Raw genomic sequence first — 27106 nt, forward strand, 5'->3', positions numbered from 1 at the left:
AGACATGTCAAATTACCCAGTAGACATGCAAGGATAATTTTAGAAATTTATTTGTATGTCCCATTTGACAGAAAGATTGGCGCTTTAAAGCAAAAACAATTAGCATAATGAGAAATAAGTCACTGAGTGAGATGTGGTGTTTTAGACCAGGTACACAGCTCCGTCTCTGGAAAGGAACAGGGTTCTGCCAAGCGTCTTTGGTTTTCAAAGTGTTGCTCCGGACATGTAGGGTCACCTGGCGGCACCGTCCAGAGCGATTTAGTTGTGGCTGATTTCGTGGGGGGCGTTTCTTGGTCTCCTCGTGCAGTGAGCATTTCTCTTCAACTATTTTCATGACATTTTTCTAATATTCTGCAAAAACAGAAAGTAGCAAATCCCAATGAGGGGACTTCTTGGCTCTACATCCTTTCTCTATGGAGCCCAAGTGGAGCTCTGGAGGTGACCTGCCCACGCTGCCCAAATACACTACTCAGGGAAGCTCTGGCTACTATCCTGCCATGCCCCCATTTCCCTCTTGACCAAACGGTCCTCTGACAAAGGTGGAATAATCTATCTGGCTATGTGTTGGGCCATCTGGGGTGGTTCTTTCCCACTTCTGATGGGCTCAAGAAAATTTTGATTTTTGTCATTTACCCAGCTTTCGTTTCATGGTTTGACTGAGAGTGCCACCCTTTACTGGTTTCCACATATGAAGGAGAAGGGTTGTTTATGAGATGTTTCAAAATTCACGGGAAACATTTGAGAAAAATGGCCACATATTGAGCTTCAAGGCACAATACAATAAATTCCTGTGGGTGGCAATCCCAGAGTATGTTCTCTGGTCCACATACTCGGGCGGCTGGAGATCCTCTGGAAAGAAAAGCAATGGGAAAGTCAGCAGCTGCTCTGAAATTCAACAATACACTCATAGGAAAAAGTGCTAAAAATACAAGGACTTGGGACCCAGAAGAAAGCACAATGAAAGCTAACCTATATTAACATTAACATGAATATTAATATGCAAATCTCTTGAGGAAATAAGCACTATCTGACTTCTCCTAAAGGCTGACCATCCTCTGCATAACTTGATGCTAGGGGCAAGGAACATATACCACCCCTAGCACTGGATTCATATCCTTAAATGACCATGATTACAAACACTGAAAACAAAAACATCAGGTAAAGAATCACAACCCTGTCCCCCCAAACACCAGACTGTATATCAGTGCAAGGCTGTTGTGGGCTCAGCCTGGTTCACTGCCCCTACATTGGGACAATGACTGTTGCTCATAGACTGCAAGTCACTCATTGGCTACACCACTGAACACTAGGGCATGAGCCATTTCCGTGGGCACTTCCTAAGCCTACTGACACAAACCTGGAAGTAACGAAGGTTTCTGTTTAAAAAGAAACGAAAAGATTATCGTCATGGCAAAAAAAGAATGAACTGCAATAGTGATCTCAGAGTCAAGGAAGCTGGAAAATGAATGGATTCTTGGAAATTTTATTTAGCTGTATGTACTCTGTAACTGGGTCTCATTTGCTTATTTACATGGATTCGTGATGGGAGAGGTGTTGAAAACGTTTAGGAGGGTTACCTTGCTTCTTGTATCAGCGTATTCACTTTCTCTGTTGCTGTATGGCATACAGTGAAGTTCTGGAAAATTCCACCATCCAGTCACAGGAGAATGAGAGAGAAAAAGGTAAAGATCAGTGCAGTAATAATATCACCATATAGATAACCTAGAAACATAACTAACAAAAATGACCATTTAGGAAACTGAGGAAATGAAACACGATCACGGAAACACCCACTACTTTTCCTTGGAGCAAACTGCACTACAGCTATATTGGAGCTGACAATGTTTAGTACTGCGGGGAAAATGCTTGAAACATCGCAGGATGCCACACGCCACATGCCCCCCAAGTCGGAAGGGCACCACCCACCCCAGCCTCCGGTGGTGTCCCCCCCTTGGCGAGCCACTGGTCTTTCAGGCCACATTCAGTGGCTCTGAAAAGACCCTTTGGGTTCCCGTGGTGCTCGGGTGCTCCCGAGGGAGCGCACTTGCTCCTGGTGTACCTGAGGACAGCCTTTGTGCCTTCGGACTCGGCGAGCTTGCCCATCTGCCCCGGCAGCAGCAGGCGCGCAGCCATCCGGGTCTCCCAGGCGGTGATGGTCTGGCGCTTGGTGGAGCGGGCCAGGCGACCAGCCTCGGTGGCGATGCGGTCCAATATGTCATGAACCAAAGAATCCATGACACTCACGGCTTCCCGGGAAAGGCTGAGGCCCTGATGAACCTGCTTCAGCACCCGGCGGAAATAGGTGGCGAAGCTGTCCCCGCAGCAGTTGGAGTGGCACCTGCGGGGCCCACGGCGCCCTCGCTTCCTCTGCTTGCTCTGCTTCTGGGCCGTCGTGGAGTTGGCCTCTTTGGGCTCCTGGGTGATCAGCTGTTCCTCAGAGGTCGTCTCAGAGGAAGGTCCAGCCATGGCGGAGGCAGCGGCCATTAGATGGCACGACCAGACAATGGCGGTTGTGGACCCGGGAAGCCGGGGCACTTGGGTACGCAGCATGGCTCCACGTCTCGGGCCAGCTTCACGTCTGATTGGATGAAGTGTCACGCAGGGAGCCTCTCAGCAAACCTACCTGCGTTGAAGGTGACTGGATGGTCCCGTTGCGTGGCATCTCGTCAACCAATCACAGTGGGCGTCTGTGGGCCTAAGCGCCCCTTGTGGCCTAGCTCGGAGAAAGTTACACAGATAGATGCCTCACGGGGCAAAAGCGCATCCGCCCTTCTCAGCTGATCCATGCCACACTGTGAGCACTTTGAAGGGTGTCACTGAAAACCCCCAAAGTTTAGCAATTTCAGCTCATGATCCCTGAAGAGAGACAGACCTCCTGAGCCCTAGTCCATTATGCCAGGAGAATGACTGTGGCCACGTGTGGAACAATTCTCACCCATCTCAGAAGCTACTGTTATCCTGGGCTAAGCCACCCTGGCTTGAGCAGGAACTCCCTGACATGGCCGCCGAGGGCGCCTGGGCATCAAAGGACCTAGTGGTCTGGCTCCGGGCTTCAGTTCTGATCAACATCTTCCGTGAATCAGGAGAACGAGAAATGGCCATACCCCAGCCTCCAAGCAGACAATAGAAACAGAAAGGCGCTTTTATTAAAAACATATGACAACACTCAACATTGACCAGGTTTAAAAAAATGATTAAAAAAAAGGAAAACAAAACAACCACCACAAATCACAACTCAAAAGCTGGAAATGGCTAATAAGTTTAAGAGATATTGGGTTAAAAAATGTCAACTTAAATCTCCTAGGAAGCCCCTGAGGGAGAGAAAGGGATTCCAAAAACGGAAATTATGTTCAAGTTAGAAAGAGAGCTTTCAAGAGTCTCTGATAATATACGCAAAGGCATTCCTTAAATGCATTTAAGTAACATTAAGTTGCAGGAATTGAACAAGAAAGATTCTTAAGAAATGCTGAAGAAATAAAGGTCATCGATGAACTGTCATTTCAAAGGTCAGGCTTTCAAGTGTATTTCCTGTCATGTCTTTAGCAAACAACTTATTCTACTCCTAATAAATCGGTTCATGATTAAGAAGGACAAAAAGGCTCATTTTTGTTGTTAGATAAGATCGTATATGGTAAGCTCCGTGACGGAACTCTAGTACACCGTTTCTGAACAGTCCCCTTTACAAATGATGATTTTATAAATCTACTTAAACGTTTAGCAAGCCAATCCTTCTCGTAGTTTGGTACAAGGCACAAGAGACCTGTCCACGACAGTCTCTGTATTCATATCAGTAAGTCAGCATGATGTTTTTCTTAAAAAAAAAAAAAAAAAAAAAAAAGCAAACAAAAACCAGGGAAAGAGCCACATCGTTTTTCTTCACAATCTGCAAGGTTAAACCTCCCAGGGAGGCTCTCACTGGTTCATTTCCGGGTCACCTCCCCACACTTTCAGCCATGGCTTGTGGTGCCTCAAGGGCTGGAAAGCCTTTATTGCCTGAGCCAGTGGTGGCTATGGCATGAGCTGCTCTCATAGGATGTTCCCATCATCTACGTGATGCAAAATTGTAATATATAATCCTTATTTTGTTTCTCTAATTCTTTTTTTGTTTTTTATTTTTGAGACAACAATCTGTCGCCCAGGCTGGAGTGCATTGGTGCGATCTCAGCTCACTGCCACCTCCACCTGCCGGGTTCAAGGGGTTCTCCTGCCTCGGGCTCCCCAGTAGCTAAGACTACAGGGATGCGCCACCACACCCGGCTAATTTTTGTACTTTCAGTGGAGACGGGGTTTTATCATGTTGGCCACACTGGCCCTGAACTCCTGGCCTAAAGTGATCCATCCACCTCAGCCTCCCTAAGTGCTGGGATTACAGGCATCAGCCACTGCGCCCTGCCTGTTTCCTTAATTTTTAATACAGTCATAATCTTTATTGCATCAGGGTGTTTTCCATTTTATTTTGAGTTCGGGGGTACATGTACAGAATGTACAGGTATTTTAGAGAGGTAAATGTGTGTCATGGGGCTTTGCTGTGCCGATTATTTCATCACCCAGGCGTTAAGCCTAGTAACCATTAGGTATTTTTCCTGATCCTCTCCCTCCTCCCACTCTCCACCCTCCGATAGGCCCCAGTGTGTGTTGTTCCTCTCTATCTGTCCATGTGTTCTCATCATTTAGCTCCCACTTATAAGTGAGAACATGCACTATTTGGTTTGCTGCTTGTATTAGTCTGTTCTCACGCTGCTATGAAGGAATAGCCGAGACTGGGTTATTTATAAAGGAGGGAGATTTAATTGACTCACAGTTCCACAGGGCTGGCGAGGCCTCGCAAAACTTACAATTATGGTGGAAGGAAATGCAAGCACGTCCTTCTTCACGTGGTGGCAGGAAGGAGAAGAAGTGCAGAGCGAAGGGGTAAGCCCCTTCTAAAACCAGCAGATCCTGTGAGAACTCACTCACTATCATGAGAACAGCATGGCGGACAGCACCCCCACGATTCAGTCACCTCCATGTGGTCCCACCCTTGACACAGGGAGAGTATGGGAATTACAATTCAAGGTGAGATTTGGGTGGGGGACACAGAGCCAAACCATATCACTGTTCTTACAGTAGTTTGCTAAGGATAATGGCCTCCAGCTCCATCCAAGTCCCTGCAAAGGACATGATGTCGTTCTATTTTATAGAGGCATAGTATTCCACGGTGTATATGTACCACAGTTTCCTTATCCAGCCTATCACTGATGGGCATTTGGGTTGATTTCATGTCCTTGCTATCGTGAACAGTGCTGCAATGAACATACGCATGCACACGTCTGTATAATAGAACGATTTCTATTTCTTTGCGTATATGCCCAGTAATGGCATTGCTGGGTCGAATGGTATTTCAGACTTCAGGTCTTTCGGGTATTGCCACACTGTCTTCCACAATGGTTGAACTAATTTACACTCCCCCAAAGACAGCGTGTAAGCATCCCTTTCTCTCCGCAAACTTGCCAGCATGTGTTATTTTTGGACTTCATCATAGTAGCCACTCTGACTGATGTGAGACGGTATCTCATTGTGGTTTTGATTTGCATTTCTCTAATATCAGTGATGTTGACTTTTTGTTATTTGCTTGTTGGCCCTATGTAGGTCTTCCTTTGAGAAGTGTCTGTTCATGTCCTTTGCCCATTTTTTAATGGGGTTGTTGGTTTATTTCTTGTAAATGTGGTTAAGTTCCTTACAGATGCTGGATATTAGACCTTTGTCAGATGCATCGTTTGCAAAAATGTTCTCCCATTCGGTAGGTTGTGTGTTGACTGTGTTGAGAGTTTCTTTTGCTGTGCAGAAGCTCTTTAATTTAGTTAGATACCATTTGTCAATTTTTGCTTTTGTTGGAATTTCTTTCGGCATCTTAGTCATGAAATCTTTGCCTGGTACTGGTGTTCATGTCCCGAATGGTGTAGCCTAAGTTGTCTTCTAGGGATTTTATAGTTTTGGATTTTACTTTCAGGTTTTTAATTCATCTCATGTTAATTTTTGTATATGGTGTAAGGAAGGGGGTCCAGGTTCAATCTTCAGCATATGGCTAGCCAGCACCTCCAGCACTATTTATTCCATAGGGAATCCTCTCCACATTGCTTGCTTTTTTTCAGGTTTGTCAAAGATCATATAGTTGTAGGCGTGCAGTCTTAATTTCTGGGTTTGTCTTAAAATAATAATAATAACAACAACAATAATAATAATTTCTGCATTCTCTATTCTGTTCCATTGGTCTGTGTGTCTGTTCTTGTACCTGTACTGTAGCCCTGGAGTATAGTTTGAAGTCGGGTAGCATGATGCCTCCAGCTTTCTTCCTTATGCTTAAGATTGCCTTGGTCTATTCGGGCTCTTTTGTTGGTTTCATGTGAATTTTAGGATATTATTTCCAGTTCTGGGGAGAATGTCAACGGTAGTTTACTGGGAATAACATTGAATCTGTAAAGTGCTTTGGGAAGTATGGTCATTTTAATGATACTGATTCTTGCTATGCATAAGTATGGAACGTTTTTTCCATTTGTTTGTGTCACCTCTGATTTCTTTGAGTAGTGGTTTGTAGTTCTCCTTGTAGAGATCTTTCACTTTCTTGGCTAGCTGTCTTCCTAGGCATTTTATTCTTTTTGTGGCAAGTGTGAATGGGAGTTCATTCGTGATTTGGCTCTCGGGTTCATTGTTGTGGATGTACAAGAGTGCTTGTGATTTTTGCACGATGATTTTGTATCCTGAGGATTTGCTGAAGTTGTTTATTAGCTGGAGAAGCTTTGGGGCTGAGACGATGGGGCTTTCTAGATATAGGATCATGTCGTCTGAAAACAGGGACATGATTTTGACTTCCTCTCTTCCTATTTGAATGCTCTTTATTCCTTTCTCTTGCCTGGTTGCCCAGGCTGGAACTTCCAAGACTATGTTGAATCGCAGTGGTGAGAGGGCATCCTTGTCTTGGGCCAGTTTCCAAGGGGAGTGCTTCCAGCTCTTGCCCATTCAGTCTGGTGTTGGCTGTGGGTCTGTCATAGATGCCTCTTATTATTTTGAGGTGCGTTCCTTCAGTACATAGTTTACTGAGAGTTTTTAACATGACGGGGTGTTGAATTTTATCAAAAGCCTTTTCTGCAGCTATTGAGATAAACATGTGGTTTTTCTCTTTCGTGCTGTTTATGTGGTGAATCACAACTGTTGCTTTGCATATGTTGAACCGACCTTGCATCACGGGGGTCCTGGGGGTGAAGCCCACGTGATCGTGGCGGATATGCTTTTTGGTGTGCTGCTGGATTCGGTTTGCAAGTAGTTTGTTGAGGATGTTTGCATCGATGTTCATCAAGGATATCAGCCTGAAGGGTTTTCTTTTTCTGTTGTCGTATTTCTCCTGCGTCAGTTTTATACAATCATCATTTTACTCCTCTTGTTAATTTATTCTATTACCCTTCCTTCTTGGCACCTCCAGTCATCTTCTTGTGATCACTTTACATCTCTTTAAATGACATTCTTCAGAAATTTCTTTAACAAAGTTTTTGTTGGTATCGGCACTAAGAGTTTTCCATTTCTCTCAAATATCATCATTTCTGACTTTGGTCCTGGAAGAAATGGACTCTGAAATAAAGTTTAGTGTGTGGGAAACTTATTCAGGGTCAATAGCTGAGGAAGGGTCTGGAGGCAGGCAGGAGTGGGCATAGGGAGAAGTTCATCTCGAGTGCAAGGCCAGTGGAATCCTATTCTGATCCCAGGGTGAGATCTGAAGATAAAGGGGCCCATCAGGGTATTCGCCATTGTGCCAAAATACCAGACCGTTCGACTTCTCCTGGATCAGGCAGTGTGTATGGGCAAGGCAGCTAAGAGTAGCTATGGTAATACTGGAAAGGACTAATGGCTCAGGACTGGCACCTGCTTGCATTCCCAACACCCGAAACAGCAAATCCGTCCTTAAAGGGGACGCTGGCTCGTCCACGCCTACCACAGCCTCATTCTCAAATAATACTTTAGCTGGCAATGACATTCTGTGTTAACACACATCTCCTCTGATTTTGGCTTTTATTTATTGATATAAGGAGGTTGGCTGTCAAACTGTTTGTTATTCCTTTATAGGCCTTGTAGTTGTCTTTTTTTCTTTTCTCAGCTATTGTGATTTCTGTTTTTACTTTTCTTAAGCTTTAGAAGGATGGGTACAGGTGTGCTCCCTGAAGGTAGGATGTCATGTCTTCCTTCAATTCTGTAAAATTACCAGCTATTTTCCCTTTGATTAGAATTCTTCCCAACTTGCCCAGTATTACTTATAAGGTATACTTTGTGCTTTTTAGTCAAACCCTTAAGGTTTATCAGTTCTCCTCACTCCTTTCTCACATGTTATGTCCCTATGAAATTTTCACAATTACTTTACATCTATCTTCTCATTCTCCAATTCTCGGTCCAACTGTGCCTAATCTGCTATTTAAAATTTCTTTAATTTTGTGTTATAGCCGTTCAACTTTCATACTTTGGCAAAGCTCCATGACATAGGCCTGGGCAATGACTTTTTGGATATGACCCTGAAAGCCCAGCAACAGAAGCAAAAAGTAGACAAATGTGATGGTGTCAAATTAAAGACGTTTTTACAGAAAAAGAATAAATAATAGAGTGAGGAGACAACCTGTTACCCAATGTAATGCCTACACGACCTAGATAAATTTCTACCCTGCCTTAACTCTGCTTGTCTTTAGGAAACAGGATGCCTGACATCAGAATTTCCCCATCGTGACCAAGCTGGCTGAGACTGATGGGATGCAATGCGGCAGCTCAATTGATCTTAGAGAAACCTGGAACTTCATTATAATCTAATTCCTATACGAACTGACACACCCACCAGCGCCATGACTGTGGACAATCACCGTGACAACGACTGAAAGAAACCACGAATGGGCAATAAAGTAGGTGGCATTCTGTTTTCGAGAATTTCTGCACTTATTCAGACAAAAGACATGAGTATTCCTCCCCTTGCTTTCAATGCCCAATCCCTTCGTTAAAGATCCCCTATATCTGTGACGTTCCGCCTCTCCCAAGGTGAGAAGTTGATTTCTGAGCCAATCTCCTGCTTGTAAAGTCCATGGCCAGGGAATAAAGCCTGCACTGCCTGACACTCACTTGCAATTTCTCATATTGGCTTCACAACACCGACCAGGGAAAGAAAGATACCACCTCTCGGGGGACCCTTTTTTTCGGTAACAAGCCCACAGAACTCGAGAAAATACTGCCAAATGTACAACTAATAAGAGGTTAATATCCAAAATATAGAAGGAATATGAACAATGCAATAGCAAGAAAACAAATAATTCAATTTTAAAATCGGCAAAGGACCTCAATAGACATTTCTGAAAAGAAGCAGCACAAACGGCCAGTGGTACATTAAAAATGCTCAGCATCATTAGTCACGAGGGCAATGTAATTTTTTTTTTTTTTTTTTTTTTTTTTTTGTGAGGCCGAGTCTCTCTCTGTTTCCCAGGCTAGAGTGCAGTGGCACGATCTCAGCTCACTGCAACCTCTGCCTCCTGGCTTCAAGCAATTCTCCTGCCTCGGCCTCCTAAGTAGCTGGGATTACAGGTGCCCGCCACCATGTCTGTCCAATTTTTGTATTTTCAGTTGAGACAGGGTTTCACCATCTTGGCCAGGCTGCTCTTGAACTTCTGACCTCATGATCCACCCGAATCGGCCCCCCAAAGTGCTGGGATTACAGGTGTGAGCTGCTGTGCCTGGCCTGGCAATGTAAATTTAATCCACAGTGAGATGTCACCTCACACACCTGTTTGAATAGCCTTTACCAGAAAAGATGAAAGTCGTAACAGTGTTGTCGAGAATGCAGAGAAAAGGGCACTCTTGTACACGCTTGGTGGAAATGTGAAGTAACAGAGCCATTACGGAAAACAGTGTGGAAATTCCTCAAAAAACGGAATTATACAAATGCCATATGGTCCGGAAATCCCACATACCCGCTCTGGGTCTATAGTCAAAGGGAGTGAAATCAGTACCATGAAGAGACGTCCGCACTCCCATGTTCACGGCAGCATTATACACCACAGTGAAGATGTGGAATCTAACTAAGAGTTCATCATTGGGTACATGGGTAATGGAAACATGGTATGTAGATACAACAGAATACTCCTCAACCTTGACAAAAGCAACATACGTCATTTGGCACACTGCAGATAAAGCCGGGGGACGTTATGCTAAGTTATGAAATAAGCCAGGCACAGAAAGAAAAATACCAAATGTCTTACTTATAGGTAGAATCTTAAAAAGCTGAACTCATAGAAGTAGAGAGTAGAATGACAGCTCCCCAGGGTCTGGGACGTGGGTGGGGAGGGGTGGGAGGAAGAAAATGGGGAGTTGCCGGTCAAAGGTGGCCACGTTCTAGATACACAGGATGAGTACCTTTTGAGATCTATTGCACAGCAGGATGGCTACAGTCAGTAGTAATGGATTGTGTAAATCAGGACAACCAAGAAAGTAAATTTCATATCTCTCAGCATAAAAGTGATAGGTAAATGAGGGGATGGACATCAGCTTGGTGTAGTCTTACCACATTGAATACATATTTCAAAATATCACATTTTACCCCATAAATGCATACAGTTAAGATTTGTGCATTAAAAATAACATTAATAGAAATATAAAAAGACTGAGCATATCAAGTGTTTGCAGAAATGTGGAACAACTGGAATTCTCATGCATTGATAGTGCTCATGGAGAATGGTACAGCCCTTCAGAAACTATATATCAGCTCCTTGGAAATTAAATGGGCACTTACCGTGTGACCTGGCAATCCTATTCCTGCATATTGACTCAAGAGTAATGACAGTGTATAAAAAGAAAACAAGACATTTGCAAATTAAAACAATTCATTGAGTGTAATAGCAAGAGGCAACCCTTTCTGTCAGACATCCCACTCTGTTGAAGTTTGGTTAGGCGAAACACTTGTTTATGCAATTTCATCTGAATTCACGCTCAAATGGAGACTGAGTAAGGTGAAGCAAATCAATGATGCATTTCCTTACAGTTTGAGGTATTTTCTGTGAGGTACATTAACCTAAAGAAGCATTACTTCGACCAACTTCTGACAGGCTGACAAACTCAAAGGATAATACCATGTCGGGTGGACCAGGCACCGGAGTGACGTTTGGGAGATCAACCTGGGTGCTGGTGTCAGATCTAACACAGTAGCTGTGGAACTCTGGGTAAGGAAGGCCCTTGATGTATTTGTGAAAGGATACCGAGTTCCTGGAAGTGATAGAATTCACTCTGCCAGTCCGAGGATTATAGCAAGCACAGTAATTATGTACCTTATTCCTCCTTAACACAAAATTCCCTCTGGTGCATGACAAAGTACCTCAACAAGCATCCGGTCCACCAGATAGTCCTTGCCTAACATCAATCCCCCAAGCACATGTTGTTCACAAGTGCCTCTGTGTAGATCTTGGGAGCAGAGTTAGTTAAATGATGGACATATTTCAGGATTTCAGAAGAATCATGGAAGCAGCAGCAAGCCCATGAGGTGCAGGACCGGCCTGTCACACACATCAGATAGATGCTGCATGGCAGGGACTGGATTGATGACGCGAGTGAAGAGGAGTCAAGGTGCTTTTGTGCTCCACTAATGCCCTGTTCAGGTGCCGGCCCATTTGGCCTGTGACCCCAGGTGTTTGACCACAGTCCTTCATAATAAGGTGAAAGAATATATGCCACTTTTTCAAGCTTTGTACTCCCGACCACGCATTTGTTCCCCGCTTACCCAGGAGTGAGGGCCACAATCAAAGAGGAGAAAGGCTGTGATGGGTCAAGAATGAGGACCAACCCCATTGTACCGGCCACTACACTGGGGTGGGATTCTTATCCCGCCAAATAAATGTGGTGGTTTTTTTGTTGTTGTTATTGTTGTTTTTTTTTTTTTTTTCTGTCAGGCCCATGTGCTTGGAGGTGAAAAAGACATTTTATTACCTGAACATTCAAGTAGCTTGGGGACAAAATTGCGGATGGGAAAAGAGAGAATCATTTTTATCTCTCGATTTCCATTTGATTCCCTTTGTCCTCTTATTGATGGAGTAGGCAGGAGACATTTCCACTCATACCTATTAATTCATATCTTTCAACCACCAAGACTGTGACCAAACGATCAGAAAAAGAAACTTGTCCGAAAATTAATTCAAGATGGATTAAAGACTTAAATGTTAGACCTAAAACCATAAAAACCCTAGAAGTAAACCTAGGCAATACCATTGAGCACATAGGCATGGGCAAGGACTTCATGACTAAAACACCAAAAGCAATGGCAACAAAAGCCAAAATTGACAAATGGGATCTAATTAAACTAAAGAGCTTCTGCGCAGCAAAAGAAAATACCATCAGAGCCAACAGGCAGCCTACAGAATGGGAGAAAATTTTTGCAATCTACCCATCTGACAAAGGGCTAATATCCAGAATCTACAAAGAACTTAAACACATTTACAAGAAAGAAATCAAACAACCCCATCAAAAAGTGGGCAAAGTATGTGAACAGACACTTCTGAAAAGAAGACATTTATGCAGCCAACAGACACATGAAAAAATGCTCATCATCACTGGCCATCAGAGAAATGCAAATCAAAACCACAATGAGATACCATCTCACACCAGTTAGAATGGAGATCATTAAAAAGTCAGGAAACAACAGGTGCTGGAGAGGATGTGGAGAAATACGAACACTTTTACACTGTTGGTGGGACTGTAAACTAGTTCAACCATTGTAGAAGATAGTGTGGCGATTCCTCAAGGATCTAGAACTAGAAATACCATTTGACCCAGCGATTCCATTACTGGGTATATACCCAAAGGATAATAAATCATGCTACTATAAAGACACATGCACACGTATGTTTATTGCGGCACTATTCACAATAGCAAAGACTTGGAACCAACCCAAATGTCCGTCAATGACAAACTGGATTAAGAAAACGTGGCACATATACACCATGGAATACTATGCAGCCATTAAAAAGGATGAGTTTATGTCCTTTGTAGGGACATGGATTAAGCTGGAAACCATCATTCTGAGCAAACTGTCGCAAGGACAGAAAACCGAACACGGCATGTTCTCACTAATAGGTGGGAATTGAACAATGAGAACACTTGGACACAGGGTGGGGAACATCACACACCGGGGCCTGGCATGGGGTGGGGGAATGGGGGAGGGATAGCATTAGGAGAAATACCTAATGTAAATGACGGGTTAATGAGTACAGCACACCAACATGGCACGTGTGTACATATGTAACAAACCTGCACGTTGTGCACATGTACCCTAGAACTTAAAGTACAATAAAAAAAAAAAGAAAGAAAGAAAGAAAGAAAGAAAAAGAAGCTCACGACAAGAATGCAAACACAAATTTCCTCCTACGTCTTCAAGGACGAACACCCAGAAAGACAGTTTTTTTGGCTGGGTCCCTTAGCACCTGGGGAACCAATGGCTGTGGCTCAGTGGCTGCGTCCCTCCAGTGATACAGTGTAGAGTGGGATTTCAGCTCCTCTCATTGGACGCTCCCATCTTCTCAGTGATGCACAGTTGAAGGTCATGAAGTTTTATTTTTATTTTTTCACAAAAGATTATAACTTGGAAAACAGTTGACCCAGATGAATCCAAATGAGTTGGAATAGTATCTTTAGCTGGGACATTTGAAAGGGGCATATTTTATTTAAAAAAATTTTTGATCTCGGTATTTCTATAATATGTTTGACTCCTCAGTCATGTATTTCAATGGGAATTCCTTGGTACGGGTCATGTTGACAAAACTTAATGAGGGTATCCTTGATCTGCTACTACTATTTTTCTTGGTATGATGCTTATCATTTGTTATTTACATGATGCACGCCAATTCCTTTAGCTCCTTCTTTCAGTAAAACACACCATTAGATCACCGATGCTCACTTATTGCCCTTTACCCGCTTTCAGCCACAGAGATGAATAATTAGATGTATTCATTTTACATTCCAGTCTTCAACATCAAGACCCATTTCTCCTCTCCCTTGCCTATAATTTGTCTATGTCAGTCACCCTTACACTCCCAGTCAGCATTACACAGCCGGATTATGGTGCATTTTAAACATTATTTCAGTAACGCTCCTGTATACTTTCTGAATTTACAAATGCAACACACAACAAGAAAGTCCTAATCATTCAATGTATACAAAAATGACTATTCACGAGACTAAGTGCTTAAGAACAGTATGCAAGAATTAACATTCTTTGGTGGAACAGTTTTATGTCCTATGGAAAACTTCTGGCAAGTTCATGCAGCACCAATGAGCCTGATAGAAATAAAGTGACTGAAGAGGAATACAGTGTTTTTCAAACAACTCCGCAGTTATTTTTTATCCCCGCAAAGGCAAACAGCTCTGAAAAGAGGCTTCAGCTTCCATAATTTTGTTAGGGATGTGTAAGACAGTCTCAAAGCACCACACAGGGACATTTATTGCAGTTAATTTTGTGATAGATTTTTTTCAGTCACTTTTGGAAGCAAACTTTTTTATTCTTTTTGAAATACTTTTACGAGATTTTGTTAAAATTCAAAAATAAGTACTAATCCTGATAAGGTGGGTCAATGGCCCAAAATCCTTAGTTTGTCTACTTGAAGGAGAGCTGTGGAGGTATTTTGGCCCAGCACAGTTAGTCAGCATTGGGCCTAAAATGAAAAACAGATTTCTCCATGACCTCCTTGATCAGCCATCAGCCCCCTCTTTCCACTTGCACTATTCAGGGAAGCTCTCTGTAGCATCTTGCGTTGCCCAAGATTGCGTTCTTTCTCTTGAGCACTTGCGTTTCTGCCACAGGTGAAATCCTCTGTGGTTGGTCTCTCCTGCGAGGGTTTTATCAAGTTATCATGGGCTGCAGAAGGATTTTGTTTTTGTAGATTATCCAGGGTTCGTTTTATCATTTGCTTGAATTGACATCCTAATCAGGTGTCGGCATCCTACTCCAAAGGGGAATTTACGACATATTTTGAAAGTACTAATAACAGCAATACAGTAGAAAAATACGGGGCTTTAAAGCAACTCCACATACATTTCCAAGGATTGAAATCCCAGAATATGTTCTCTCTCCACAGAAGTGAGTGCTAGATATAAATAATCTTTTTAAAAAGTAACTGGAAAGTCACAACTGTTTTGAACCTCAGCAATATAGATATAGAAAAACAAACACACACCCATTGGGCCAAGAAGTCAACACGATGTAAGTTATATTGTATTAACATTCACATTAATATTAACATTGACATCCCAGGAGGAGAAAGGAGGGATCATCTTAGTCCTGTTAGTGCCTCATCTTTTTCTTAGTTATTGCAAGGAGCAAGGGACATGCCCCACTACCAGCTACAGATTTATATCTCCAAATCACCACATTTGAAAGCAAGTGAGCAAAAATTCCCAGAGCAAGCAAAAATCATTCTCTGCCCCTCTTCCATGTAATAGGGCAACACCAAGGAACGCACATAGTGTTTCAGTCCCAGTCATCTTCCACACTTGTGCCAATGGCTGTGGCTCATGGGCTGCAGGTTCCTCTGTGGTGAAATGAGTGGAGACTGGGGCTTGGCATTCTCTTTGGACACTCCCATCATCCAGTGATGCACAATTGCAACTGATAAAAGTTTGTGTTTTTAAAAAACAGGAGTTTATGGACAAGAAAGGAATAGAATTGGATAAATCTGAAGCAATCAGAACAGTAATTTCAGTGCTCAAGGACCTGGAATAGTGAGATGCTTCCTGAAAATTCTACTTGGCTATGTCTATTTCCTGTACTCTGTGTCCTAATTTGTGTATTGAAAAGAATTCTGTATATGAGATGTGTTCGAAAAACAGGATTAAATAGGTAAGATGTTTATATCAAGAATTTCATTTTATATGTTGCCAAATCAAACATAACAGACACGTGGACTATTCCACCAAATTCTCTAGGGAGAATAAGAGTGAAAATATTAAGGGACTTTGCTACAAAATTAATGTTGATCTGACTAATCCTTATAAAGGGAGACCTGTGAATCGAACTGACAGATATGACCATGTAACGAGGTGACCACCCGCAAAATTATCAAATGAAATCAATTATTTCCCGTGGAACAAACTGCACCACAGATACAGATTGAAGCAGAGTTGACAATGTTTAGTTCTTGGGGAAAGAATGTGTGAAAAATCGGTGGGATGCCACAGGTCACGTGCCCCTTAAATCGCAAGGATGCCACCCTTGCGCACGTGATGCATAATTATAATAGGTAGTTCTTTCTTGTTTCATTGATTGTTCAATGTCTTCATAGTCTTCGCCGCATCCGTTTCATAAGTCATTGTTTTTCATTCATCCTTATTTGTCAGTGTATTGCATTACTATTCCCTGTTGGCACCTCCAATCGTGCTCTTTTGGTCAGTTTACATCTCTCTAAATGACATTCTTCAGAAATTTCTTTAACAAGGTTTCTGTTGGTGTCAACACTAAGAGTTTTCAATTTCTCTCCCGTATCATTGTTTCTGGGTTAGGTTCTGCAGGAAGCTGACACCGTGATGGAGTTTAGTGTGCAGGACACTTATCCTGGATCAGCAGCTGAGGAAGGGACAGGAAGGAGGCAGGAGTGGGCAGAGGAAGAAGTTCATGCTTACTTCAGGCCAAACAAAAGCCTCTTGTGATACCTACAGAAGCTCTGAAGGTAAAATGGCCCATCAGAGTTATTCAGCTTTGGGAATAGTTAGCTAGATCTTTATACCCCTTCCTGGATTTGTCCTTGCGTGTGGTCCACCTCGGGAAGGGCATGAGCTAGAGCAAGGCAGCTCAGGTAGTGTCCTCAGGGACAAGTGGCTGTTGACTGGCACCTGCCTGCACTCCCAGCCTCACAAACATCAAATCCATCCTTGACAGGGATTCTGGGTGGTTCTCCTGCATGTCTATCACGGCCTCCTTATTATTTCATGATACTTTAGCTAGGAATGCAACTCTAGGTTGACAGTATTTTCTCTCAGACTTTGCTTTTGGCTTCCATTCATTGATAGACAGAGGTCTGCTGACAAACTCTTCATTATTCCCCGGAAGGCAATGCGTTTTTTCTCAGCTATTGTGATCTCTGTGTTTTCACTTTTCTGTAGCTTTAGTACGATGTGTACAAGTGTGTTTCCTGAATTGGCAAATCATGTGTTTCCTTTATTCTGGAAAATTACCAGCCATTTCTCTCTGAATATTATTTTCGCAAAATTCACTCTTATTTCCATTTCTGTAATGCCCATATGATGTTCATCCTACCTTCTTTGACCACACATTTAGTCTCCTTGCCTCTCTTTAATCTTTTCTTCCTTCGTTCTCTATATGCGATATCGTGTATAATTATTTTTATCTATCTTGTGATTCACTAAATCTCTATTCTACTATCTCTAAACTGGTGTTTAAAATGCTTTCATCTTTTCTTCCAGGGGTTACTATGTTTGTTTCTTCTCTTTTCTTTTTATTTTACTTTAAGATCTGGGATACATGTGCTGTACGCGCAGGTTTGTTACTTAGGTACACATGTGCCATGGTGATTTGCTACATCTCTCAACCCGTCATCTAGGTTTTAAGCCCCGCATGCGTTAGGTATTTGTCCTGATGCTCTCCCTCCCCTTGTCCCCCAGCCCTGACAGGCCCCAGTATGCGATGTTACCCTCCCTGTGTCCATGTGTTCTCATTGTTCAGCTCCCACTGATGAGTGAGAACATACAGTGTTTGGTTTTCTCTTCCTGTGTTAGTTTGTGGAGAATGATGGCTTCCAGCTTCATCCATGTCCCTGCTAAGGACACGAACTCATTCTTTTTTTTATGGCTGCATAGTATTCCATGGTGTATATGTGCCACCTTTTCTTTGTCCAGTCTATCATTGATGGGCATTTGGGTTGGTTCCAAGTCTGTGCTATTGTACATAATGCTGCAATAAACATACGTGTGCTTGTGTCTCTATAATAGAATAATTTATACGCCTTTGTGTGTATACACAGTAATGGGATTGCTGGGCCAAATGGTATTTCCGGTTCTAGATCCTTGAGGACTCCCCACACTGTCTTCCACGATGGTTGCACTAATTTACACTCCCACCAAGAGTGTAAAAGCGTTCCTATTTCTCCACAGCCTCGCCAGCATATGTAGTTTCTTGACTTTTTACTGATCGCCATTCTAAGTGGCACGAGATGGTATCTCATTGTGGTTTTGATTTGCATTTCTCTAATGACCAGTGATGATGAGCTTTTTTCCATATGTTTGTTGGCCGCATGAATGTCTTCTTCTGAGAAGTATCTGCTCACATCCTTTGCCCACATTTGATGGGGTTATTTTTTCTTGTAAATTTCTTTAAGTTTCTTTTAGATTCTGGATATCAGACCTTTGTCAGATGGACAGATTGCAAAAATTTTCTCCCATTCCATATGTTGCCTGTTCATCCTGATGATATTTTCTTTTCCTGAGCAGAAGCCTAAATGTGTAGAAATTTGTTTGATTCTTCCCTTGGTAATATTCTACCTGTTTGATCTTGGGCAAGTGACACTCTTATGTGGTTCAGTTTCTTTATCCATAAACATGGAGATAATAACACTACTTCACGGAGATCTTGTGAAAGGTAATGGAAGTGTTCCCTGTAAAGCACTTAGAAAAATGCCTGGCACAGTCGCCATTCAGTCAGTGGTGCCTCTTTTTATTACTATAGCAGTGCCTGGTTTAATTGACACCAACCCATATGAGTGTCAGCTATATGGGTGGTAATGAAAGGGAGTGCAATTAACTGGCAAGGTCGGAAGTAGGGTAAGTTCATTCAATCTTCTGGTTAGCACGTGCCACCTGGACTCTACCAATGTTCAAGGGATTGTTATTTTCAGTGATAATAATTTTAATTAAGTCCTCAACTTTACCATTGAACTGAATATGTTGTTGTCCCCAGTCATATCAAATGATGAAGAAACATCTCTTAAGATCCAGGAAAAACTACTGACTTAACAGTGTAGTCACTAATCAAAGGCAAAGGTATTGATTAATGGAATCACGAAAATGTCTCATATATAACTGGATATTTTACATGTGGGAACAGCACTCAGATCTCTGCAGCAATGCTTTGGTGCAGAAAGCTTGTATTAGGGGATTTCCAGACAAATAAAACCAATAGGATATTTATCCATCTATCTGTCCAGAGAGATTTATTTTAAGAAACTGATTCATGTGATTATGGAGGCTGGCAAGTCCTAAATCTGCAGGGTGGGCTGGCAGCCTACAGTCCCAGGTACAAGCTGACCTGACAGTTTAAGTCTAAAGACCATGAGGCTGAAGACCCATGGGAGAGCCGATGTTGCAGTTCAAGTGTGAAGGCTGTCTGTTGCAGAATTTACTCTTGCTTGGGGGAAGTCAGTCTTTTTGTTCTTTTCAGGCCATTTTGGAGGGCAGTCTGTTGTACTCAGATCCATTGATTTCAATGTTAATCTTACCGAAAAGCACATTCACACAAAGATTCAGAATGAAATTTGACCACATATCTAGGTACTGTAACCCAACCAAGTCGAGTTATCTAGATCACTATCCTTGCTTATTTGGGAAAAAATCTGCCCCTGGTTGGAAAGACAAGACAAGACATGAAATTGGCCATCACAGAGCTAAATGTGGATCATCAGGTAATGACTGTATAAACCTCACCTGAACATTTTCCCCATTCCCTGCTTCCCACCCTTTCTCTCACCAATTTCCAACAGAGTAAATATATGCTCCCCAACTTACAATGGAGTTAAGTCCAGTTAAACCTATCACAAAGGCAAATAATTTTAAGTCGAATCATGCTAAGTTGGAGTCCATCTCTATTGGACACAATTGTGCAACATGGAATGGCTATGTATATGTTTCAGACAGCTATTGAAACACACAATTGAGCTCAGGCATGGTTGAATTTGCTAACTGCTGCTTGAAGAAACTCCCGTGGCTGCACAAGAAAATCAGGTTCCTTGTATACCTTTGCAGGAAGGCTAACTTGATGCTTTTGCTTACACCTCTGAATTTATCACGTTGCCTTCAGGGAAAGATCAAGCTATGAAAAGACTTGTTGTAAAGGGGAGGCTCACCTCAGACTGTCTACCTAGGTATCCATGCGTTGAAGGTGCCATCACTACAATATGAGAGAGGATGGCAGAAGAAAATGTTCAAGTGCTTGGGTTCTGGACTCAGACTGACATGGATTTGAATTTCTGCTCTTCCGTTTATCAGCTGTGTGATCATTGGACATGTTTCTTAGTTACTGTTTGTCTTGTCTGCAAAAATTTAAGGCTAAAATATCTGCACCATAAAGGGTTATTGGGAGGAGTCAATGTGATTCGCAGCCCATGGAGGAAACACAATCTGACATTCTCATAGGTTTAACACTGGTACTCAGACAGCATTGTAGAGAAAGAGTTTTTTTAAGTGCAGTACAGAAAAGGGGACTGTATCCAAGAGGTCCAGAAGGGTGGTGTACACTAGCCAAACAATTCAGCAATGGTCTCATAGGTTGTCAGGGGCCAGTCTCTTATCTAATATAGGTTCATTTGTTTATCTGTTCATTCAACAAAGATCTGAGAGCTACTAGAGTCACAAATTCCTGCATGATCTAGTTACCCTGGGAAGTACAGAGTCGTAAATTTGGACATGTTTCAGAGTAAAAGGGATGCTATTGAGAATTACTAAAGGGACAACAGGCAAAATCAGGACATATGGTCACTGTGCTAGGGAAAAAGTCTGGGATTAGAAAAAAGAGCAAATAGCCACCCTTTAAAGCTTTTTCTGTGCCCCCACTCACGTCCACACTCATTCCCCCTTATTCCAGAGTGACAGTATACGGTGAAAAGGGAAGAGTATTATATTGGGCCAAAAATCAGGACCAATCACATTTTGGAGAAAGCATAGTACTGAAGTAAGTGTTTTTATTGTCTCAAATTACCATAGTAGGTTAATTTTGTCAGACACATGTGCCTGAACGGGAAAAAGCCCCACAACAATCAAATTGAAAAGAAAAAGGGAGAGTCATCCTAGTTTTCTTAATTGGTCACTATCATTTTCTTAAACTTGTGGACAAATGTGAACCTAAAAGATCCATCTTTCAAGATGGATCCCAGTGGCTGAGCCTAAATTTAAACTAGAGCCAAGCTGCCACGTGCAGACTAGAGCTCACACATGTCCTAGGAATTCCCCAAAAACCCACAGCTCTAACTTTGGAACTTTCAGAGGTCACCTGAACCAACCAACCAGAGCTCACCTGCCCCTCCCAATCAGGGCTCGGTTGTGTTGACCAATCAGAGCTCCACTGAGTCAACCAATCACAACTAACTTTGAGTCCTTTATTTGCATGAATGGACTGTACTGGGAACCTTGATGGGAACTTCCCCCCTAAAAGCCATATCCTCTTTTAATTCTCTGGAACTGCACCTTTGTTTTACATTGAAGTCTGCACTTCCCTGGTATGCTAACTGTTCACAGGAATAGTCTCTTTCTTCCAAATTCCTTTTCAGAGAACTTTTCTTCACAATACGATGCCAGAGGTAGGAGACATGCTTACTCACAGGTTTGGATTCAAATCCTTAAGTCACCACAATTACAACAAAACGAAAAATCATACAAAAAAATAAAAAGTAGACAAAAACTTGAAACTAATTTTCTCCTTAATTTACAAGGCTGAACAGCTAGGAGGGCATTTATTGGTTCAGGACTGGCCACCTGCTCACATTCTGAGCCAATGGCTGAGGCCCAGGCCTGAAGACACTTCATTAGTTGAGCCAGTGGAGACTGCGATTTGGGTGCTCTCATTGGATACTTCCATCCTAAGTGGTGCATACTCACAGGACATTAAGCTTTGCATTAAAAAAGATGGTAGACTGGGAAATAATAGAATTAGACAAATGCGAATGAGTTAGAGTCCTTACTTCAGTTTCTTGGAAGCTTGAAAAGGGTGCTCTTCATTGAAATTTTGACTTAGCTATTTCTGCACTGTGGGTTTTTGTTATGTATTTAAATGAATTGTATAATAGAGGTAATGTTGAAAAAAGATTGTATGAGATCTGCTTGTTCCATTAGTAATGTTTGCCCCGTTTGATTCTTCTAAATTGTTATTTACAGCAGTAAACTGTTTGTGTGTGTGTGTGTAATGTGATTTGACTAATAATATTTCAGGGACGATTTTTGTAACCACATTTATAAATGAGCTGTTCAGATTTTTTTAAGTATGCTTCCTTCAATGGATGTCAACATCATGTTATATTTTCTTGAAATAAGTTTTGTCAGCCAGGCACAATAGCTCATGCCTGTAATCCCAGCACCTTGGGAGGCCAAGGCCTGAGAATTGCTGGAGTTCAGGAGTTGGAGACCAGCCTGAGGAACCATGATGAATCCCCGTCCTTACACAAAAAACAAATACAAAACTTAGCCAGCTGTGGTGGCGTGCACCTCTAGTCACAGCTACTCGGGAGGCTGAGGCGGGAGCGTCACTTGAACCCAGGAGGCAGAGGTTGCAGTGAGCTGAGATTGCACGACTGCACTCCAGTCTGGGTGACAGAGCAAAACTCTGAAAAAAAAAAAAAAAAAAAAAAAAAAAAGCTTTTTCTCTTTAAACCTGGAACCATCTTATTAGCAACAAATAACCTGATCTTAAACGTCTGACAGGAAACAAGATTGGAATTTGCAATGATACCTTCTTGGTGACATCTATTTCTTCAATCCTTCTTACTCATTAAATCCTTCTTTGCCTCAGTTTCTGGGATTTATGTTTTGCAATCATAATATTTAAGAAATATTTCTGAACATATTATCATAGATTCTTGAAGGGTATTTTTTTAACTTCAAAATATTTCCAATTACATAGATTCAATTTTTCTCCATAAGGAGGTTTCTTAGTGAATTGGGGTAATGTTTTCTTCACCCAACACCACTTATTCACCAACACTAACATTTAGAGTATTTTGGGGATCAAAATACTGCTAAGAAAACAATTTTAAATTTCGCACGTGTTTAAGGATTTGTAATATTTTTACAAGCATCTCAATTTCTGTTTTTGTTGTCTGCTTGGAGCCTGTGGTTTGGCCATTGTTCCTTATGCATATTCACTGAAGGTGTTGATCAACACTGAAGGCAGGAGCCAGACGGCCAGGTCTTTTTATGCTCAGGAGCCCTCGGCAGCCATGTCAGGGAGTTCCTGCTCAAGCCAGGGCGGCTTAGCCCAGGATAACACTCCATTCTGAGATGGGTAAGAAATGATCCACCCGTGGCCACCGTCATTCCTCCGAAATAATGGACTTGGGCTCAGGAGGTCAAGCCCTCTTCAAGGAGCATGAGCTGAAATTGCTAAACTTTGGGAGTTTTCAGTGCACCCTTCAAAGTGCTCACGGTGTGTCATGGATCAGCTGGGGAGAGCTGATATGGTTTTGCCCTGTGGGGTATCTATGTGTGTACAGTTGTCTGAGGTAGGCAACCGGGGCCACTTAGGCCCACAGATGCCCACTGTGATTGGTTGACATGATGCCAAGCAACATGATCATCCAATCACCTTCAATGCAGGGAAGATTGCTGACAGTCTCCCTGGGTGACAATTCATCCAATCAGATGTCGAGTTGGCCTGTGACGTAGAGCCATGCGGCCATACCAAAGTGACCCCCGTTCCCTAGGTCCCCAACTGCCATTATCTGGTTGTGCCATCTAATGGCTGCTGCCTCCACCATGGTGGGACCTTCCTCTGAGACGCCATCTGAGGAACAGTTGATCACCCAGGAGCCCAAAGAGGCCAACTCCACGACGGCCCAGAAGCAGAGCAAGCAGAGGAAGCGAGGGCGCCGTGGGCCCCGCAGGAGCCATGCCAATTGTCATGGAGACAGCTTCGCCACCTATTTCAGCCGGGTGCTGAAGCCGGTTCACCAGGGCCTCAGCCTTTCCCAGGAGGCCGTGAGTGTCATGGATTCTATGGTTCATGACATACTGGACCGCATCGGCACCGAGGCTGGTCGCCTCGCCCGTTACACCAAGCGCGTGACCATCACCTCCCGGGACATCCAGATGGCCGTGCGCCTGCTGCTGCCGGGGAAAATGGGCAAGTTCGCTGAGTCTCAGGGCACGAATGCCGCCCTCAGGTACACCAGGAGCAAGTGAGCTGTCTCAGGAGCACCTGAGCACCCGAGCACCCGGGAAACCCAAAGGCTCTGTTCAGAACCACCGCACGTGGCCCTAAAGACCAGTGGCCCTCCGGGGGGGGACCCCCAGCGGAGGTTGGGGTGGGTGGCACCCTTCCGGCTTGGGGGGCATGTGGTATGTGGTATCCTGCGATTTTTCAAGCATTTTTCCCACAGTGCAAAACACTGTCAACTCCAATATATCTGTAGTGCAATATGCTCCAAGGAAAAGTAGTGGGTGTTTCCATGATCGTGTTTCATTTCCTTAGTTTCCTAAATGGCCGTTTTTATTAGTTATCTTTCTAGGTTACCTTTATGGTGATATTATCAACGTACTGATATTTACCTTCCAGAACTTCATTATGTGCGATATGGCAACAGAGAAAGTGAATATGCTGATATAAGAAGCAAGATAACCCTTCTAAACGTGTTCGGCATCTCTCTCATCATGAATCCATGTAAATAAGCAAATGAGACCCAGTTACAGTGTACAAATATCTAAATAAAAATTTCAAGAATCCATTCATTTTCCAGCTTCCTCGACTCTGAGATCACTATTGCAAATCATTCTCCTTTTGCACTGACAATAATCTTTTCATTTCTTTTTGAGCAGAAACCTTCCTTACTTCCAGGTATGTGTCAGTAGGATTAGGGAGTGTCCACGGAAACAGCTGATGCCCTAGTGTACAGTGGTGCAACCAATGAGTGGCCTGCAGTCTATGAGCACCAGTCGTTGTCCCAATGTTGGGGAAGTGATCAAGGCTGAACCCACAGCAGCCTTGCACTGATATGCAGCCTGGTGGTTGTGGGGACAGGGTTGTGATTCTTTACCTGATGTTTTTGTTTTCAGTGTTTGTAATCATGGTCATTTAAGGATAAAAGGTAGGAGTAGGATATGTTCCTTGCCCCTAGCATCAAGTTTTGTAGAGCATGGTCAGTCTTTAAGAGAAATCAGATAACGCCTATTTCCTCAAGAGATTGGCATATTAATATTCATGTTAATGTTAATATAGGTTAGCTTTCAGTGTGCTTTCTTCTAGGTCCCAAGTCTGTATGTTTAGCACTTTTTCCTAGAAGTGTATTGCTGAATTTCAGAGCAACTGGTGATTTTCCCGTTGCTTTTCTTTTCAATTGATTTATCGCCACCCGAGTATGTGGACAAGAGAACATACTCTGGGATTGCAAACCACAGGAATTTATTATGTTGTGCCTTGAAGCTTAATATACAGCCATTTTTATTAAATGTTTCCCGTGAATTTTGAAACATCTCATAAACAACTCTTCTCCTTCATGTGTAGAAACCAGTAAAGGATGGCACTCTCAGTCAAACCATGAAACAAAAGCTGGATAAATGACAAAAATCTACTTTCTTGAGCCCATCAGAAGTGGGAAAGAACCACCCCAGAGGGCCCAACACATAGCCACATAGATTATTCCACCATTGACAGAGTACCTCTTGGTCAAGAGGGAAATATGGGCAGGGCAGGATATCAGCCAGAGCTTCCCTGAGTAGTACAGATGGGAAGGGTGGAAGGTCACCTCCAGAGCTCACCTTGGGATCCAAAGAGAAAGGAGGTAGAACCAAGAAGTCCCCTAAACAGGATTTGTTACTTTCCGTTTTTTCAGAATATTAGAAAAATACTATGAAAATAGTTGAAGAGAAATGCTCACTGCACAAGGAGACCAAGAAAAACCCCCATGAAATCAGCCACAACTAAATGTCTCTGGACGGTGCCGCCAGGTGACCCTATATGTTCGGAGCAACACTTCGAAAACCAAAGACGCTTGGCAGAACCCTGTTCCTTTCCAGAGACTGAGCTGTGTACCTGGTCCAAAACACCACATCTCACTCAGTGACTTATTTCTCATTATACTAATTGTTTTGCTTTAAAGTGCCAATCTTTCTGTCAAATGGGACATAGAAATAAATTTCTAAAGTTATCCTTACATATCTACAGGGTAATTTGACATGTCTTTTCCAGAAACCATATCCATTAGTATATGTTACCCTGGAGGGTGTGTTTTCCATCTGCAAATTCAGAAATGAAAGAGGAGCATTAGTAAAACAGTGTTAACAATGAACTCTGATTGGGCTGTGGGGAGTGAAGAGTGAGAGTTCAAGGGGACTGAGGCTGGTGAATTATAGGAAGAAAGAGGAAAGGGGTGGATTGATGTGAAGATAGGAAGAGGAATCTCACACATGTGATATAGCATTTCAGTGGGTGATTGAGGAGAAGGGGAACCTAGTGAGCAATCATGATGTCAAGCTGTGGCTTACTGAAAACACAAAGTAGGAGAAACAGCTTCACAGCTTAAACAACAAATAAGAAGTATCAATGTACGGAAAATAGGATGAATAGGACAAACAAAGTCAAATCAATCTTTTCATCAGCATTCCCTGTACCATGGAGTTCATTTGAAAACATAAGCAAGGACCCAAACACAGTAGAAAGAAAACTAAATCAAAAAGTTTGAGGAACAATACCTATTCTAGGCTCCCTAGAAATGGAATCCCACTAGTTTAGTTTTATCTGATTCTGCTCTTCCTCAGGCTAGAATCTTTTGTTTTTAAAGACCTTCAGGCCTGGCCTGTATGCATAATGGGGATGATGGAATGTTGTCCGATGGAGCAGCACAAGCTCCACTCGGATCCGTGTCAGCCACTGAGGCACCTGCAGCCGAGGAGCCACAGTCAAAAGTGTGATCAGGTTTCCCACTCTGAATTAGTAAGAGCTAGTTGTCCAGGGATGTTCAATGGGAGTTGAAGGAAAACCTGTGATTAGATGGGTGTGCTTCTTTGGTTTTTCGATGGGTTGTATGCTTTTAATGCTATTGAATGAGGTGTATACTATTAGGTTCCTAAGGCCGCTGCAAAATTATCCCAGAGACTGGCTGATTTAAACACTATTTATTTATTATCTCACAGTTCTGGATATCAA

The 27106-nt window shown here is 42.7% G+C and overlaps 1 protein-coding gene and 1 pseudogene across 1 annotated transcript; one reads left to right on the forward strand and one right to left on the reverse strand.

Annotated features, from left to right (window-relative positions):
* Positions 1-34: 34 nt before the first annotated feature.
* LOC112130949 (histone H2B type W-T) lies at positions 35-2598 on the reverse strand. Its single transcript, XM_024240954.2, has 3 exons — positions 2060-2598; positions 1578-1636; positions 35-351 (listed from the first exon to the last, which is right to left on the reverse strand). Exons 1-2 carry the CDS (start codon positions 2548-2550, stop codon positions 1600-1602), a joined length of 528 nt encoding a protein of 175 aa, XP_024096722.1. The 5' UTR covers positions 2551-2598; the 3' UTR covers positions 35-351; positions 1578-1599.
* On the forward strand, positions 2587-24689 carry LOC100449067 (histone H2B type W-T-like; annotated as a pseudogene).
* Positions 24690-27106: the final 2417 nt, after the last annotated feature.

Source organism: Pongo abelii, chromosome X (assembly GCF_028885655.2).
Source record: "Pongo abelii isolate AG06213 chromosome X, NHGRI_mPonAbe1-v2.0_pri, whole genome shotgun sequence".
In the NCBI taxonomy this organism is placed as follows: domain Eukaryota; kingdom Metazoa; phylum Chordata; class Mammalia; order Primates; family Hominidae; genus Pongo; species Pongo abelii.